A 15,175-nucleotide genomic window follows, 5' to 3' on the forward strand; every position below is an offset into this window, starting at 1 on the left:
GTGTAATTGCATTTTCTCAAGAACTCCAGTTCCTCCCAAATGCATTCTGGGTATTCTGGGCACCTTTTAACCCTCTGCTTTGAACAGTAGGACTGTACCAAGGATCATGAATATCAATTGAATATCAATTCAGTTTTTTTTTCAACCAAGGGTGAAAGTTGGAGCTTTGACGAGTGACTGGACTGGACATCGACGTCAAGGTATTCTACACAATATTTGACTGCAATATAGTGAATTGTACTTTCCTTTGTATCATAACGACAACGAATCTCATATCTGTTCACATCTGAGAATATTTATTATCATTATTATTATTTTTTTAATTATTTTGTTTAAATTTTGAATGTCAACCCACAAGTTTATAGCTATAGCTGGAACGTCATTACAATTCCAAAAAGTAATGTAAAAAAAAAAAAAAGTATATATATATATATATATATGTATATATATATATATATATATATATACATATATATATACTATAATCAGAATCAGAATCAGAATCAGCTTTATTGGCCAAGTATGTACACATACAAGGAATTTGACTCGTTTTTTTCTTTGCCCTCAATGTACTTGCACAGAATAAATATACAGCTAAAAACAAGGACAACAAAATGAACAGAGGTAAACCTAAACATCTAACTACTATGTACAAATATGCATATATATAAAAAAGTATATAAAAAAAGTATATATATATACGCATATGTAAACAACACTAGGACAATAGTGCAATGGTGCAGAGTGCAAAGATGCTGGAATAAATGCTGGAATAAATATTATATATTATATACACAAATCAGATTGTAAAGATGATGATGATGATGGGGGAGGAGGAGCAGGAGGAAATCCCTGGTCTGGGCCTTTCACTCCTGTTAATATGTAATACAACTAAAAAGATAAAAAACACACACACATATATATATATATGCACACTGAGTAAATAAATATATGAATATAACAGAAAATAAAATGAAATACAATTAGGCTAAATAATATAAAATATTGTAACGGATTCTCGCTTCGTGACGCAAGCACGCATTACGTCATGGTCAGCTGTTTGATGAGGAAGTAAACAGACAACAAGACGGAGTAAGGTACAAGACACTGTTCTATCTGTTGTAACGTTGCATATATATTTTATATAGTTTACCCACTCAGCCTGTTTGTTGTTCTGCTTTCTCACAGTTTTTCCACTGGTGAATAATATTCGCTTTATCAACAGAGACTTGCTGTGGAAAGTCAGTTGCATCTCGATCGGCTCTTCTATCTTCTAACGTTAGCTAGCTTCAGCCTAGTTTAATCCATCCATGGCTTCAGTTTACTGCTTTGTACGTCACATAAAGGTGTCCGTATCTCTTTTGGTTTAACTAAGTTAACGTTAGCGTTAACTCAATTTATAGTTCAGGAAATCTAATGTTTTTCTTAACGAGTAGGTTAGCTACGTCAATTTCTCACCCCCCTTCTTCTCCTATTATTAAGTTATATGAAATTGAAAATAACATGAACAGCTCAACTTAACTTTAGTTAGCTAGCCCATGCCAGCAGCATATTCTTTCTCCATTAATTTGAAGCGACTTACACACAAGTGCCACTTTTATTTGCCTCTTACCTAGACTACTGCAACTCTCTTTATTTGTTGCCTAAATAAAAAAGTTTCTCAAACGCCTCCACCTTGTATCTAGAATACAGCAGCTAGGATTTTAACTGCTGCTTACAGAAGAAATAGCATCATCTCCATTCAGGCATCAATTCACAAACATTTGGGATACAATATGAGCTAAGCAGGATGGAATACAAAGTAAGAACTTACATTATTGTCATTTTAGGGTAATGTTAGTGTTTTAAGTTCAGCACTCGCTAATTCACCCTGAATTTGAAGGACTGGTTTTTCCTTGCTATATTATATTTTTCTGAACCCTTCCACCCTATTGGGTTCAGGTGTTGCTATTTTCACTTTCTATAATGTTTTAAGTTTCTCATTTCCTCCAAATTTAGGACCGGCTCTCCAAATGGTGTCTCTCATATGCACTTTGCAAGACCATCGAGACGATGTCAACTGGTGTGCGTTCTCCGCATCACTGTTAGCCACCTGTTCTGGGGACAAAACTCTCCGGATCTACAACACCCGTGACTTCTCAGAGTTGCCCTACTCACCTCTATCAGGTCATGGCTACGGTGTCCACTGCTGTTGCTTCAGCGCCTGCGGACAGTTCCTCGCCTCGTGCTCGACAGACGCAACCACGGTTGTCTGGTCGATGGCCACTGGTGAGATTGAGGCCGTCCTAGAGCATCCTGGTCGCAGCCCTGTCAGGGTCTGTGCCTTCTCTCCTGACTCTACTTACCTGGTTTCCGGTGCATCTGATGGCTCTTTGGCTCTGTGGGATTTCCCTTCTAAAGTGCTGCGCAGGTAAAGTTGATAAGGATGAAGTACTGTTTTCCACTGTTTAATAAGAGCTACAGGTTAGCCATAGGTCAATGATGTGTATTCAGAAACAATGTCTTCAAAATGATTCCTTCAAAAAGAAAATCTTAAAAATGATTCCTTCAAATTATCCATTCAAACACATATTGACAATAGCATATCTATTCCTGTCCTTGTTGCATCTGGACAAAACAGGCTAAAGCCTCAATGCAAAAAGACATGTTGCCTATGTTAATGTCGTTGCTGTTGGTTGTGTTTCTAAAGGACTGGAGCAGTGAATGACACAACGATGGTAGCCTGCTCTTTCAGCCCCTGCGGCCAGGTGTTTATGACTGGGTCCACCTATGGGGACCTCCGGCTGTGGGACCTGGATATGAACCAGCTCCATGCAGAGAAGAATGCCCACGACCTGGGAGTCACCTGCTGCACCTTCGCTCCCAACATCCTCAGTGGTGAGAAACATGAGTTGGATATGTCCCATCAGTTATTCTGTGGTACATATCTTGATCAAATGTTTCTGGCACAAATTACATACATTTTTCCACAAAGTATACATATGACCTAGTTACACATTGTCGCATTCTTTTAACAAATAACCAAATTGTTAACTATCAGCCTCATGTCAAGACTGTTTGCTGTTTATGAGAGATTGAACATAGTGAGTGGTTCATTTGGAATCATACAATCATTTGTGTGATTTTGTGTGTTGTTGTGTGTTTTTGTCTTTCAGGTGGTCAAGTGGTGCAATTTCATCTGGCATCCTGTGGGCAAGACAGCCACCTGAAGATCTGGGCCATTAATCAGTCGAGCTCTGGGGGTAGAAAGACCTATCTTTGCATCTCTCTCTCTCTCTCTCTCTCTCTCTTTCTCTCTTTGCCTCTCTCTCCCCGTCCCTCTCATATTATCTTCTCTATCATTAATACTATCTCTTATGGATATCAATTAAGATTGTAAACCCGGTTTATCCAAGTCCAGTGTTCCTGTATAGCAGCATTGACATAGTGTTACCAACTATTAAAGTGCTGCTACACAGGGACAATTCTTTGGCTAATGAATGTATAATTATAGTGTGTCGAGTTTACTGACATACAAAACCTTGTTATGTTTTGTTCTGCACCTAGTGCACCAATCCTTGATTGTGTAACTGTCTGGTAAAATGTCAGCACCAATATACCAAGACAAATTCCTGGTGCGCCCATTGTACCCGGCCAATAAAAGTGATTCTTATTGTAATTCCAGCTGACATATTAACCTTTGTCACTCACAACACACTCCTACCTTCAGCACAAAAACAGTCCCACCTACAGTATGTGTTGCTGGGCATGTTGACAGTCAGTCAATGGGGATAATTTACTGATGTGGGCTTTTCATTTGTTTCTTTCTCTCACTTTTAGCCTATAAGATGCAGCTCCTGCACACTCTAACCGGGCAGTCGGCTCCTGTCCTCTCCTGTGCGTTCTCCTCAGATGGACAGCTGCTTGTGTCTGGGTAAGATATTACTTCAAAGAAAGTCAAAGTGTTTTATTTATCAAATGCATAGTATAACACAAGGTCATTCTGAACAATGAAATTCTTAGGACAAAGCAAACAACAACTACGTAGTAGGCATAAGAAAAATAAAAATATAAAATATTAAATGTTAAAAAGAGTCACAAATAAGGGCAAAAATAGCAAAAGTACAGCAGTTCCAGAGCCAGTAAAGATGGGCAATATGGACAGTAAGAATAAGAGTATTAAATATTATAAAGGAGTATTAAATATTATAAATATAAAGTGTAGGAGTGCTATTCTGTGGGTGAGTATGGGGGAGGAGGAGTAGGAGGAAATCCCTGACCTGGGCCTTTCACTCCTGCTTTTTCCTACCCATTGAGGTGATCATGTGATCAGTGTGATCACTGCTGGTTGAGAAGCCGGATGGCCTGGGGGTAAAAACTGTTTGTGAGTCTGGTAGTCCGTGCCTGGATGCTTCGGTAACGTCTACCAGACGGCAGCAGCGAGAACAGTTCACAGCTTGGGTGGCTGAAGTCTTTTATGATTTTCCGTGCTTTCCAGAGGCATTGTGTATGGTATATGCTTTGCACGGTGTGGAGGTGGCAGCCAATGATGCGCTCCGCTGTCTTCACCACCCTCTGGAGGGCCTTACGATCAGCAGTGGAGCAGCTGCCGTACCAGGTAGTAATGCAGCCAGTGAGAATGCTCTCAATGGTGCACCTGTAGAAATTAGTGAGAGTTTTGACAGACATTCCAAACTTCTTGAGTCTCCTCAGGAAGTATAGGCGCTTTTGGTCAGTTTTTACTCCCGCGTCCGATTGCCTGGACCAGGAGAGGTCATCATTGATGAACACACCGAGGAACTTGAAGCAGGAGACTCTCTCCACTTCAGCTCCATCGATGTGAATGGGGGCGTGACCCCCCCCCTGTCGCTTCCTGAAGTCCACGATCATTTCCTTAGTCTTGCGGACGTTGAGAGAGAGGTTGTTGTCCTGGCACCATTCTGTCAAGGCGCTGACCTCCTCTCTGTAGGCGGTCTCATCGTTGTTGGAGATGAGACCCAGGATGGTGGTGTCGTCTGCAAACTTAAAGATGGCGTTGGAGCTGCGTGTGGCCACACAATCATGTGTGAACAGGGCGTACAGGAGGGGACTGAGTACGCAGCCCTGAGGGGCTCCGGTGCTCAGGGTCAGTACAGAGGAGGAGAGGTTACCCATTCTCACCACCTGGGGTCTGCCCATCAGGAAGTCCAGGATCCAGTTACAAAGGGAGGCGTTAAGACCCAGGATCCTGAGCTTGGGAACAGAGACATTTCAGACATTACTAACCATCCTGGCTCCCTCAAAAAAGTTCATAAGGAATCAGCAGGATAACCTTCAGTTGCATAGCCATGTTTTAGATCAATTTGGCATTGTTGGCCTGGACATCTGTAGGCCATCCTTGACACAAATAAGTGTGGTACTCCATTCAACCACAGGAGGGAGACATGCATTGCTTTATTCCCCAAAGTAAGGCAAAATGAACATGAAAATATTTTGGGGGTTTGCTTTTCATCTGCATTTCAAATGAGTGAATGTGGGTCTAAACATATCAAGTAGTGGGTAATTTAAACATTGCTGACATGATTAAAATTTCAGCTTTTTATTTCCCTCAGCTCTGTGGATAAAACTGTTACCATCTATGATGCAGTAAGTACCTCTCTTTTATATTGATTAACTCAGTATTAGGTTTATATCATAGAATTAACTCAATTATGTCTTCTGTAACCTTTATCACATAATATTCTTGGTTTGTTTTGCACTGAACTTGATCATTCTGTTTTCAGAATAATGCAGTTTTGCTTTACACATTGAACCAGCATGAAAGGTAAATATTCACTCTTAGTACTGCTGTGGTTACATGATGTGTGTATTTTGAGTGAGTTTTCTTATTTGGTGTAACCATGAATAAAAGCGTTACTAAAAGTACCAAAGTAAATATACCCATTTCTCACTCATCTCTATCAGAAAATGTATCTTCTGTATAGTCCACCACTTGCCCCCTTGATGCTGTTCCTACAAAATCCAAAAAGAGGTCTTTCCTACAGTTGGTTCTGGTATTTTATTGATAATCAATAGCTCTCTGGCAACTGGCACTTATCGATCTGTTTTTAAACATGCGATAGTTCAACCCCTCTTAAATAGCCAAGCCTAGATCTCTTACAGGGAAAAATCCACCGTAAAACACCTTAACACTGTTATATAACAGCTGTTGGCAATGTACCTCGCATTTCTGGTCCCATTGTGTTGTTTGGTGGTGTATTTTTTTTTTTTGGGGGGCATTTTGCTTTTATTAGATAGTTGAGGGAGAGGTCAGGAGAGAGAGAGGGGGATGAGCTGCAGCAAAGGTCCTGGTCCAGATTTTAACCCAGGATGGTTAAATTGTATGTGCCTTAGACCACCGAGCCACCAGGACGCCCCTGCTGCATTTTTCTTATTCCCACAGATAACTGGCCAAACATAGAAGATGTGACATCATGTAGAGATATTTCCAGCGCAGCTACAATGGAGTTTGATTGCAGAATTTTTTTTTCAGTCCCTGTCAGTCCCTCAGAATCAAAGGAGCAAGGGCTTCTTTTTAGACTTAGCATTTTGCACTTTGATATTCAACGATCATACACCGAGAAATCCATCATAGAAGAGGCAGAGATACCAATTTCTCCACTGACAGTAGCCTCAATAGACCAGAATGCAATTCAGCGACAAGACATGTTGCGTTTTGAGAAAGGTGCACGGACGCTATTTCTCTCTCCACCTACACGTATACGCCACAGCTGAATGATCACATTTACAGGCTATTTAAATGCCCATACAGCCACATTTGACTGAAAGCAATAAGCTCACGCCCCTTCTCTCGGGGTTGAGGAATGTCATTTTGGGAAACGCAGGAAATCACTAACTGAAGTAGAAGTAGACGAGGCAGGCTGAGGGAAAGTGGGTACGCCAAAAAAGTAAATTACACCTACACTTCATCAAAAAAAACCCTCAGAGAATGCACTGAACTTCACAAAAGGATGATATCTTAACAGTGTAAGAGTATCCAAGCATGGATTTTTCCTTTAAATCACAGCAACTACAGGCCTGTCTCCAAGCTTACATTTTTATCTAAGGTTTTAGATAAAGTTGTTTCAAGACAACTAATTGCTTTCATGAATAAAAGCAACATTTTTGAACAGTTCCAGTCAGGTTAGAGCAATGCATAGTGTGGAGACTGTCCTCATTAAAGTTACCGTTGGCTTTCTTTTAGCAGCAGATTCGGGTGAAAATTCAATTTTAATCCTTAGATCTTAGTGCAGCCTTTGATACTGTAGACCATCTTTTTGTTCACCCCCTCAAATTCTGGGTTGACATCAAAGATACAGCACCTTATTGGTTCAGTTCATATATAGAGCATTCTTTATTATATTATACTTCTCTTCTTCAGCACCCATTACCTGCGAAGTTCCTCAAGGTTCAATCTGGCCCCCATTTGTTTTCTTCCATTTCTACACTCATGATACACAGATACATCTACCCCTGAAATCCAGTGACTCGAACAGTCTAGCCATTCCCAAGTGATATAAATTGCTGGATGTCACAAAATCTTCTGCAGCTAAATGAAAACAAATTAGATCTAATTTTATTTGGACCCCCAAACACATTTGAATTGTTTTTTAATAAAATAGGAATACTATCAGCCAATGTGAGGCAAGCTGCCAGAAATTTGGAGTAATTTTTTATGCTGACTTAAGCTTTGAAGAGGTAAAGAGAGTAGTCCAGTCTTCCTTCCTTCAGTTGAGAACAATTTCTACATTTTCGTTTAGACTACTGTAACTCCGACTTTATTCAGGGTATCAATCAAAAGTCTCTTTCACATTTCCAGCTTGTTCAAAATGCAGCAACTAGGATTTTAACTGGTACAAACCAATCTTATTTTCTGCTATTTTTCCATTGTTTTATCCTCTATTCTTATTTGTTTTAATCTTGTGCTGTGTTCTTGTTTTCACTTGTTTTAATTTATTTTACAAGTTTGATGTTGATGTGGTTTTAATTGGTTAAGTCACTTATTGTTAAGTGCTATACAAATGAAGTTTATTTTTCTTATTGTTATCATAAAAGCAGACGTTCTTTAATTAAACTTCAAGGAAACAGAAAATGTATTGTTGAAATAAGTGACATTCAAGTGATTGCTCTCCTGTGCTGCAGGTATGTGACAGCTTGTGCCTTCTCTCCGACTTCACCACTGATCGCTACAGGATCTATGGATAAGACCGTAAACATCTGGAGGGTAGAAGACGGATGCAGTGGCCACGGTGGGGAGAAAGAACACACACACACACACACACACACACATCAGTCTGATAAAGAAACTATATTTTGATGAAGATGAACTGCATTTTTTTATTGTCTTACACTTACATTTTTGTGTTTACCTTCTTCACTTCACATCGTGTTCATGGGAAAGATGGGAAATCATTGCCTGTTTAGTTTTCCTTTTATCTACACTTTATACACTGGAACTGCTTTTTTGACGCATGAAAGAATAATTTGTCTCTATAACGCCAGATGTGCACTAAACAATAGCAGCCAGGACTCTGCAGTCACAGACCAATTTAGATAGCTTCTGTCATAATTCCCAGTTGGGGGCAGTGTGTTTACCAGCTCTGAAAATAACTTAGCTAAGAAAACTGATGCATGATCTTATTTTAGGTGGTGTATACTTTCTGTAAAGCGTGGTCAATATTTTAAAATGTCATGTCAGATAGCCATCACTAGTCACTTAAATCATATTGTTGCAATGTATGCTAGGTGGAAGAGGCCTAAGCCCCAAAGGAAAAAGTTTCACCTCAATACTAGAAGGTTTTGTCTTCTCCTTAATAGCGTTTCATGTTTGCTCTAACAAATGAATGGCTATAATTTCCAAAGTTGTCATATACTGTATTTAGTATCACCATGTACAGTTTGTTTATGCATATTTCTGTGTTTCAGAAGAATCTGCATTGACCTCAAGTGAAGGTAGGAAGCCTCTTCCTTTTCCGGATTTTGAAAAAAAAAAGTCTTTTGGTAAGTTAACTAGGAATGGGTCACATGTATTCCAGTGGGTGCCATGAAGTCCAGTTTAGGTTCCAGCATTAAACATACATCTGTCTGCAGTGTGCGAGACTTTTCCACCTCTTAGATTGAATCCTGTGTCAATGATGGTTTAAGCCTTTCAATAACCTCTAAAAAAACCCCTAGTTGTTCATTTGTATTATGATACAAACTATGCTAGCCATCAATAATCAGATTACCCCCAGTCAGCAAGATTCCAAGATAGTCCTGCATGAAGACCACTTGGCCATTTTTCAAAAGGTGCTGCAGCTGGCAAGGACTCACTTCCTATTTTGCTTCACTCTCTCAGGGAGAACCTTAGCAGGCCAGTCCAAGCTGTTGGTCAGTGATTGGTCGGAAGAGGATGTGTCAGCATGGTTGGTGGAGGAAGGCCTGGAGGAATTGGTGGACAAATTCAGAGCCAACAACATAGACGGCACAGAGCTGCTCAGTCTAACCAAAGAGACATTGGCCTCAGAGCTGCACATAGGTGAGGAAGACAAACATCACTCACAGTTCAGCACATACAGCGCAACTTTTCCATTCACTCACAGTTCTGCTGCTTACTTTTGAATCACTAGATGGCTGCAATATCAGGAGTGTAAACACAGCGTTATGGGTATTATATGCCTGGTCTCTTGTGGGAATTAACATATGGATTTGTTTGGTTTAGGATTTAACGCCTGGCTTCTTACCTATTTACTTGGATATTATAAAGGCGGAGAATTAAATAAAGAAAAGGTGAAGGAGTGAATGAATGTTGATGTGGGTTTTAATCTGCAAGATTACATATTATAGGCTGTACTGCAAAGGCATTAGGCTGTGGGGTTTCAGCAGTTCTGACTGTAATCTGCTTTAGGAGCAGTCCATCAGTTACGTAACCCAATCTCCAAAACTGTATTTCCCATAAGGTATAAAATGGCTTTACGCCTAATATCATTAGGCCTTCTTGGTTATTTCCAAGTCGGTCTGAAATGGGGTGAAATGTGGTTCCTGGAAATTTGGTTTTTATCAGATTTTGAGAACCTTTCTGGCTTTTTCTGTAAGATGTGCAACACCTAGGCTAAAATAAGAGTGTTCTGTTGTTGTCAGTCCATCAGCTTGGTTAGTATTTGTCTAGTAATTGTCAGCAAAAGTTTGTTGTAATGCCCTGCAGACATCTCCATCCCACAGTCACTCTATATCAGCCCCAAAGTGAGCGCTGTCAGTCACTCCTCAGTGTACACGGCTTAGCTTGTTTGCTGCGGCAGCATGTGTTCATATTGTTCTCTGTTGTTTGCACGGGGTAACATGTATCCTACATTTTTTGGCAGAACTAAGTTTGAGAACACCATTGAGTAGCAAACATGTTTTGTCTAACCCAAAGAAAGATAGAGAAATGGCTGCATTCCTTCATTGGTAGGAATAAAATTTCTGCTTTTCTGTGGTAAAGGAAGAGCAGCCATAATAAAATGAAACAAAATGTTGCAGTAAGGTTATCCGGGAGTTTGCGAAAGAGTTGTGTGTTCAGCTGTATTTAACTCTGACAATCTTCAGTCCTTTCGTTTCTATGGCAATCTGCACGAAAAACTCTTAGTCTTATCTTACTTCAAAGATGATGTTCAAACTGAAATACACAAATGATGCTGCCTGCTTAGTCTGTAAGTTTGAATTGGAACCAAAATAGAAATGGGCTCAGCACAGGAACAACAAACACTAGTGTGGAGATATAGCACTTAAAAAGGCAATATGATTTTTTTTCAGGGTTTGAAGGACCTGATATTGATATTATTATGTATGTGAGTGTTTGGGTCAGAGGGGGCTTGAGTCAGTCTGGCCTGTTCCACTTGGCTCTTGGCAAAATCCATTCTCACAAAAGAGCACACAAAATAAAGTAATAAAATCTGTCTATGTCTCTCTTCTGTCATGTTCTCTGATTGCGTGTGTGTAGAGTCAGTAGGTCTCCGCAATAAAGTCCTGAGGAAGGTGGAGGAGCTGAAGAGTGCGTCAGTGTGTACGGGCATTCCTGACGAGTTCCTGTGTCCCATCACCAGAGAGCTGATGAGGGAGCCGGTCATCGCTGCTGGTGAGAGAGGAGCGCACCACACAGCAGCTAGCCTGCCTGCCTGCCAGTCTCCCTGTCTAGTCCACCATCCACCTCACAGCTATTCCACTTCAGCACATTAGTTGGCTGCAGAAGCGGGGACTCGAGTCACATGTTTAATTACTTGAGACTTGATGCATGAACATAATACTTGAGACTTGACTTGAGTTCTGGTGACTTGGGACTTGACTTTGACTTGTACTTTGATGACTTGAAAAGGTTTATAAAATCTTGAAAGTGATTTGTTCCACCAGACGACTGAATTTAAATTGTTCTCTGAATTTGTATGAAGCAACTGAATGTATTGAAGTTGAAACTGATTATAGAAATCAAACTCATGATGCACACCAAGTTTTTATCCTATTAAAACGATATTGCATTGAAAAGTCCTAGATACAGTATTTAGTTTTCTTTAAGATATTAAATTGATATTGGACTCGTGATTTGTTCTGACTTGACTTGGTGTTCTCCATTTAGACTTGGGACTTGACTTGACATTAATGACATGGACTTGACTTGGTAATCTACATTTAGACTTGGGACTTGATTTGAATCTTGTGCCTCAAAACTTGAGACTGACTTGGGACTCCAGCAAAGTTGACTTGGTCACATCTCTGGTTGCCTGTAATGGCATCACATATGAGTTTGAGTCAACTTATGAGCCACAGGGACTTTGTTGGATTTTTCATATAGCACATCGCTGGAAGAGTATTTCTTAAACACTGTAAAGTTGTTGTTTGATATTTCTTGAGTGTGAACTTATTTTCTATGCACTTGGTATGTAATTTGAGGTTACTGTGTATGTTTCCCAAACAGATGGCTACTCATATGAGAGAGAGGCCATTGAGAGCTGGATCAACACCAAGAACCGCTCCAGCCCCATGACCAACCTCCCCTTACTGACGATTCTGCTCACCCCTAACCACACCCTGAAGATGGCCATTGGCCGCTGGAAGACCAGCCACTAGAATCCTAACGACTGCCCCCCCCCAAATTATGTTACCTAAAGAAGACAGAAACAAGAATACAGGGCTCGCAGGAATACCTTGACATTTCAAATATGTATTTCGTTTGGCATTCAGTTTAGTGAAAATTTGTTTTTACAATTATGTCTCGCTGAAAACAATGGGCATCACTATCTGCAATCCAACAAAGTAGCATTGCATATGTGTTGATGTTTTCAGGCTGTCTGCACATTTTTGAACCTTGCTATTCTGAACCATTTGGGAATGGAGGCTGTTCAAATGAGTGGCTAACACCCAGCTGATGAAATTTCATGTATCAGTGAAGAAATTTGAGCAATTTTGCAGAAGTAGCCATATTCACAGCATCATGATTAGTTTATTTTGCCTGCTTTGTTAAAGGCGAGTTTGGATGTCTTAGGTTTGGGTAAGTGAGGTTGTACTATGTGAGGGCTGGACTCTGTGACCCATGCATACACACTCTGATTATACTGTGAAAGAAGTAGATGTAGAAATGGAATTGTGGGACATTTATGTAGAGGTGATAAAAAAAAAAAACCCATCTAGGCAGTAGATACAACACATTAGTCCTCCATTAATGTTTTATTATACCACAGTGATAATGTGGTAACATTCTGTAATCCATAGTATGACTCTGAAAAGGGCATATGACAACTATGGACATATAGTTATAAGAAGTCTCTTAAGGTGTTTATCCTTCTGTTGCTTGTGCAAATGCTCTCTTTCATGTCCAAATAAACCAATAAACACTTCATATGAATATGTTCTCTGCTATGCAAAAATAAATAACATACTGTGTATATTGAAGCAATCAATTCAATACTAGATTATGACAAGAAAGTTCCAACAATGTCATGTACAGTGCCTTTTTATCAAATGTACCAAGAAAAAGAACCTCCAGTACACAAAGTAATTTCTTTTGAAGCCTGTAATGCTGACAGATAATTACCACTTACAGGGAAATATATAATCTGCAAATATAGTGTACACCGTACAAATATAAATGTTCTTCAAAAGACACGACAATAGAAATGTTCATATCCTGCAACTAATGCCATGACCTTTTGTATATTCGTGCACAATGCTTTCTCTATGAGTTTTATATTTGCTATAATAAACCAAAGGTTGAGACACTATACTACAGATTTTTCACTTCCTATTTAAGGTATGTCAGGTTTTCTTGAATATACTAGTGTAGCTGTAGACACATGTAAGCAAAAGCGTAGTAGCCTGAGTTTAACACTGGTTCTAGATTGTAAACGCAGTGCAGCGGTGAAACTCTACAAAACAGGCTCAGGGAGCTATTCTCAAACCAGTCTCCCTTGCTACCTTATATGGGACATAGTCCGTTGAAAAAAGCCTGTATCTGTGCTTTGATAAACTATATTCAGACATTGGACTCTATAAAGGAGCGTTTGGGTTTGATGGGAGCCATGTGAAGGGCCGGGTTGTCTCTCGTCAGGCTGGCCTGCCTATGCCTCCCATCGGGGAAGCGGAGCTGGGAGGACGCAGCGGCTCTGGCCTCTCGCTGGTGGAGCCGCTCTCCAAACTCCCTGCCCTGCTGCTGGCTGCTGGCCTGACTTCCAGGGAGCTGCTCCTGGTATGAGGCGCGCTTGAACTCATTGTTCAACACTTGGAATTCCATGACAGACATATTGAAACTCTCCACCCCTCCTCCCTGCCCCTGGCCCTGTCGGCCTAGCCCCGAGGTTTGCTGGCCCTGGACTCGGACTGCCTTGTCCATGACCCCCATGAAGGGCCGGGGTTTTAGCTCAGGTTTTGCCTTGAAGCTCCCACTGCTCTTTGCAATGCATGGGGCGTCTGGCACCTGCTGCCTGCCGCTGTCTGACAGGGTCCCACTGGAGGCCTGACTGGAGCTAGAGCCCCGTGAGCCGGCGGTGCCCCCGCCACCCTCCCTCCTAACCTCCATACCGGACCCCAGAGCAAGAGCCAGGCCGTCCAGAGCCACAGAGTGGGTGGAGAGTCTGTCAGAGCCCCTGGAGAAGCTGGAGGAGCGGGGCTGGTAGAGCTGGACAGGGCCTGGGGGGGAGGAGTTGTTGGGGGACATGGGGTGATAGTGGTCAGTGGGGCTGTGTCCAGAGTGGTCACTGCTAGGTACGGGGCTGATGTCGATTCCCAGCACCGCGGTCGGCCTCAGGGAGGTGGAGATGTGTCTGCCTGGCAGAGGGCTGGAGGGGCCGCACAGAGAGAGAGGCCTGCCCCCGACTCTGCTCCCCGACTGGAGGGAGTGGCAGTGGTGCTGGGTCCTGCTGCCCTGTCTGCTGGGCGGAGGAACAGGCTCAGGCAGGTCCACAAACTGTTGGCTCTGTATGGACTCCTCTTGAGGAAAACACGGCGCCTGATCCGCCAAACCGAAGGCCATACTTCCAGGGAGAGTCCTGTTGGGAGCGTAGGGATTCAGAGGCCAAAATTCTGGGCTTTTCCCACATTGCAGGGCCACCTCCTCTCCCTCTTCCTCCTCGTCCTCCTTCTCTACAGCAACCTGCTCCCCGGGGATTTGTCTCTCTAGGCTTCCCTGGGAGTAGACGTCTGTCTCCCCCTCGGTGGGTTGATGGTGGTGGGAGTGGGGCTCCTGGTTGTAACCCTGTGGCGTGTTGTTGCTGGATGTCTTCTGATGATGCTGGCATTCCTCCTCTACCCGTGATAGCAGGCGGCGGATCTCCCGGTTGGAGGGGCAGAGTCGTGCTGCTTCGTGGAGGTCTGCCAGCGCTGCAGCAAACTGCCTGGGGAGGCCGGAGAAAATGAACAAAGGAGCGTAAAACTACTTCATTTACATGGCCACCGCGATGATTAACCTGCACAGGAGCAATGTATGACTTTGCCTTCCGATGCTTTGCTGGCCCTCGCATGAATGAACTTCCATTGAGTAAAATAACGCTGTATTGTTGACAGTTTATAGATGCTTCGTACTGATATACTCCAGTTAGCATGGCCTTACCTGCTACTCCTCTTGGCCCGTGCTCTGGCATAATACGCTTCATAAGACCTGGGTTTGAGGTCCAGGGCTTTTGTTGCAAACTCCTCAGCTATGCCAAAGTCCTGTGTTTTCAGACAGAAAAAAAAC

General features: G+C 41.9%; 2 protein-coding genes across 6 annotated transcripts in view; one reads left to right on the forward strand and one right to left on the reverse strand.

Moving 5' to 3' along the window:
• The first annotated feature begins 1,055 nt into the window (after positions 1-1,055).
• wdsub1 (WD repeat, sterile alpha motif and U-box domain containing 1) lies at positions 1,056-13,143 on the forward strand. 5 transcript variants are annotated; one of them, XM_078283116.1, is made up of 13 exons: positions 1,056-1,097; positions 1,999-2,410; positions 2,690-2,877; positions 3,156-3,242; positions 3,820-3,913; positions 5,571-5,604; positions 5,742-5,782; positions 8,140-8,246; positions 8,399-8,415; positions 8,922-8,949; positions 9,335-9,514; positions 10,955-11,089; positions 11,924-13,143. In XM_078283116.1, exons 2-13 carry the CDS (start codon positions 2,013-2,015, stop codon positions 12,073-12,075), a joined length of 1,461 nt encoding a protein of 486 aa, XP_078139242.1. In that variant the 5' UTR covers positions 1,056-1,097; positions 1,999-2,012; the 3' UTR covers positions 12,076-13,143. The 5 variants fall into 5 exon arrangements, with proteins under 5 accessions (XP_078139242.1, XP_078139237.1, XP_078139246.1 ...); XM_078283111.1 differs by lacking the exon at positions 8,399-8,415 and having other exon boundaries at positions 8,923-8,997; XM_078283120.1 differs by lacking the exon at positions 8,399-8,415 and having other exon boundaries at positions 8,923-8,949.
• A 334-nt stretch (positions 13,144-13,477) lies between these two features.
• LOC139924071 (protein TANC1-like) overlaps positions 13,478-15,175 on the reverse strand; it is a 30,892-nt gene continuing 29,194 nt past the window's right edge. Inside the window, exons 27-28 of the mRNA XM_071914996.2 lie at positions 15,050-15,150; positions 13,478-14,834 (exon numbers count right to left, since the gene is read on the reverse strand). Coding sequence (XP_071771097.2) covers positions 13,478-14,834; positions 15,050-15,150 — 1,458 coding nt within the window. The remainder of the gene's footprint in view (positions 14,835-15,049; positions 15,151-15,175) is intronic.

The sequence above is a fragment of the Centroberyx gerrardi genome, chromosome 1, assembly GCF_048128805.1.
Source record: "Centroberyx gerrardi isolate f3 chromosome 1, fCenGer3.hap1.cur.20231027, whole genome shotgun sequence".
Classification (NCBI taxonomy): Eukaryota; Metazoa; Chordata; class Actinopteri; order Beryciformes; family Berycidae; genus Centroberyx; species Centroberyx gerrardi.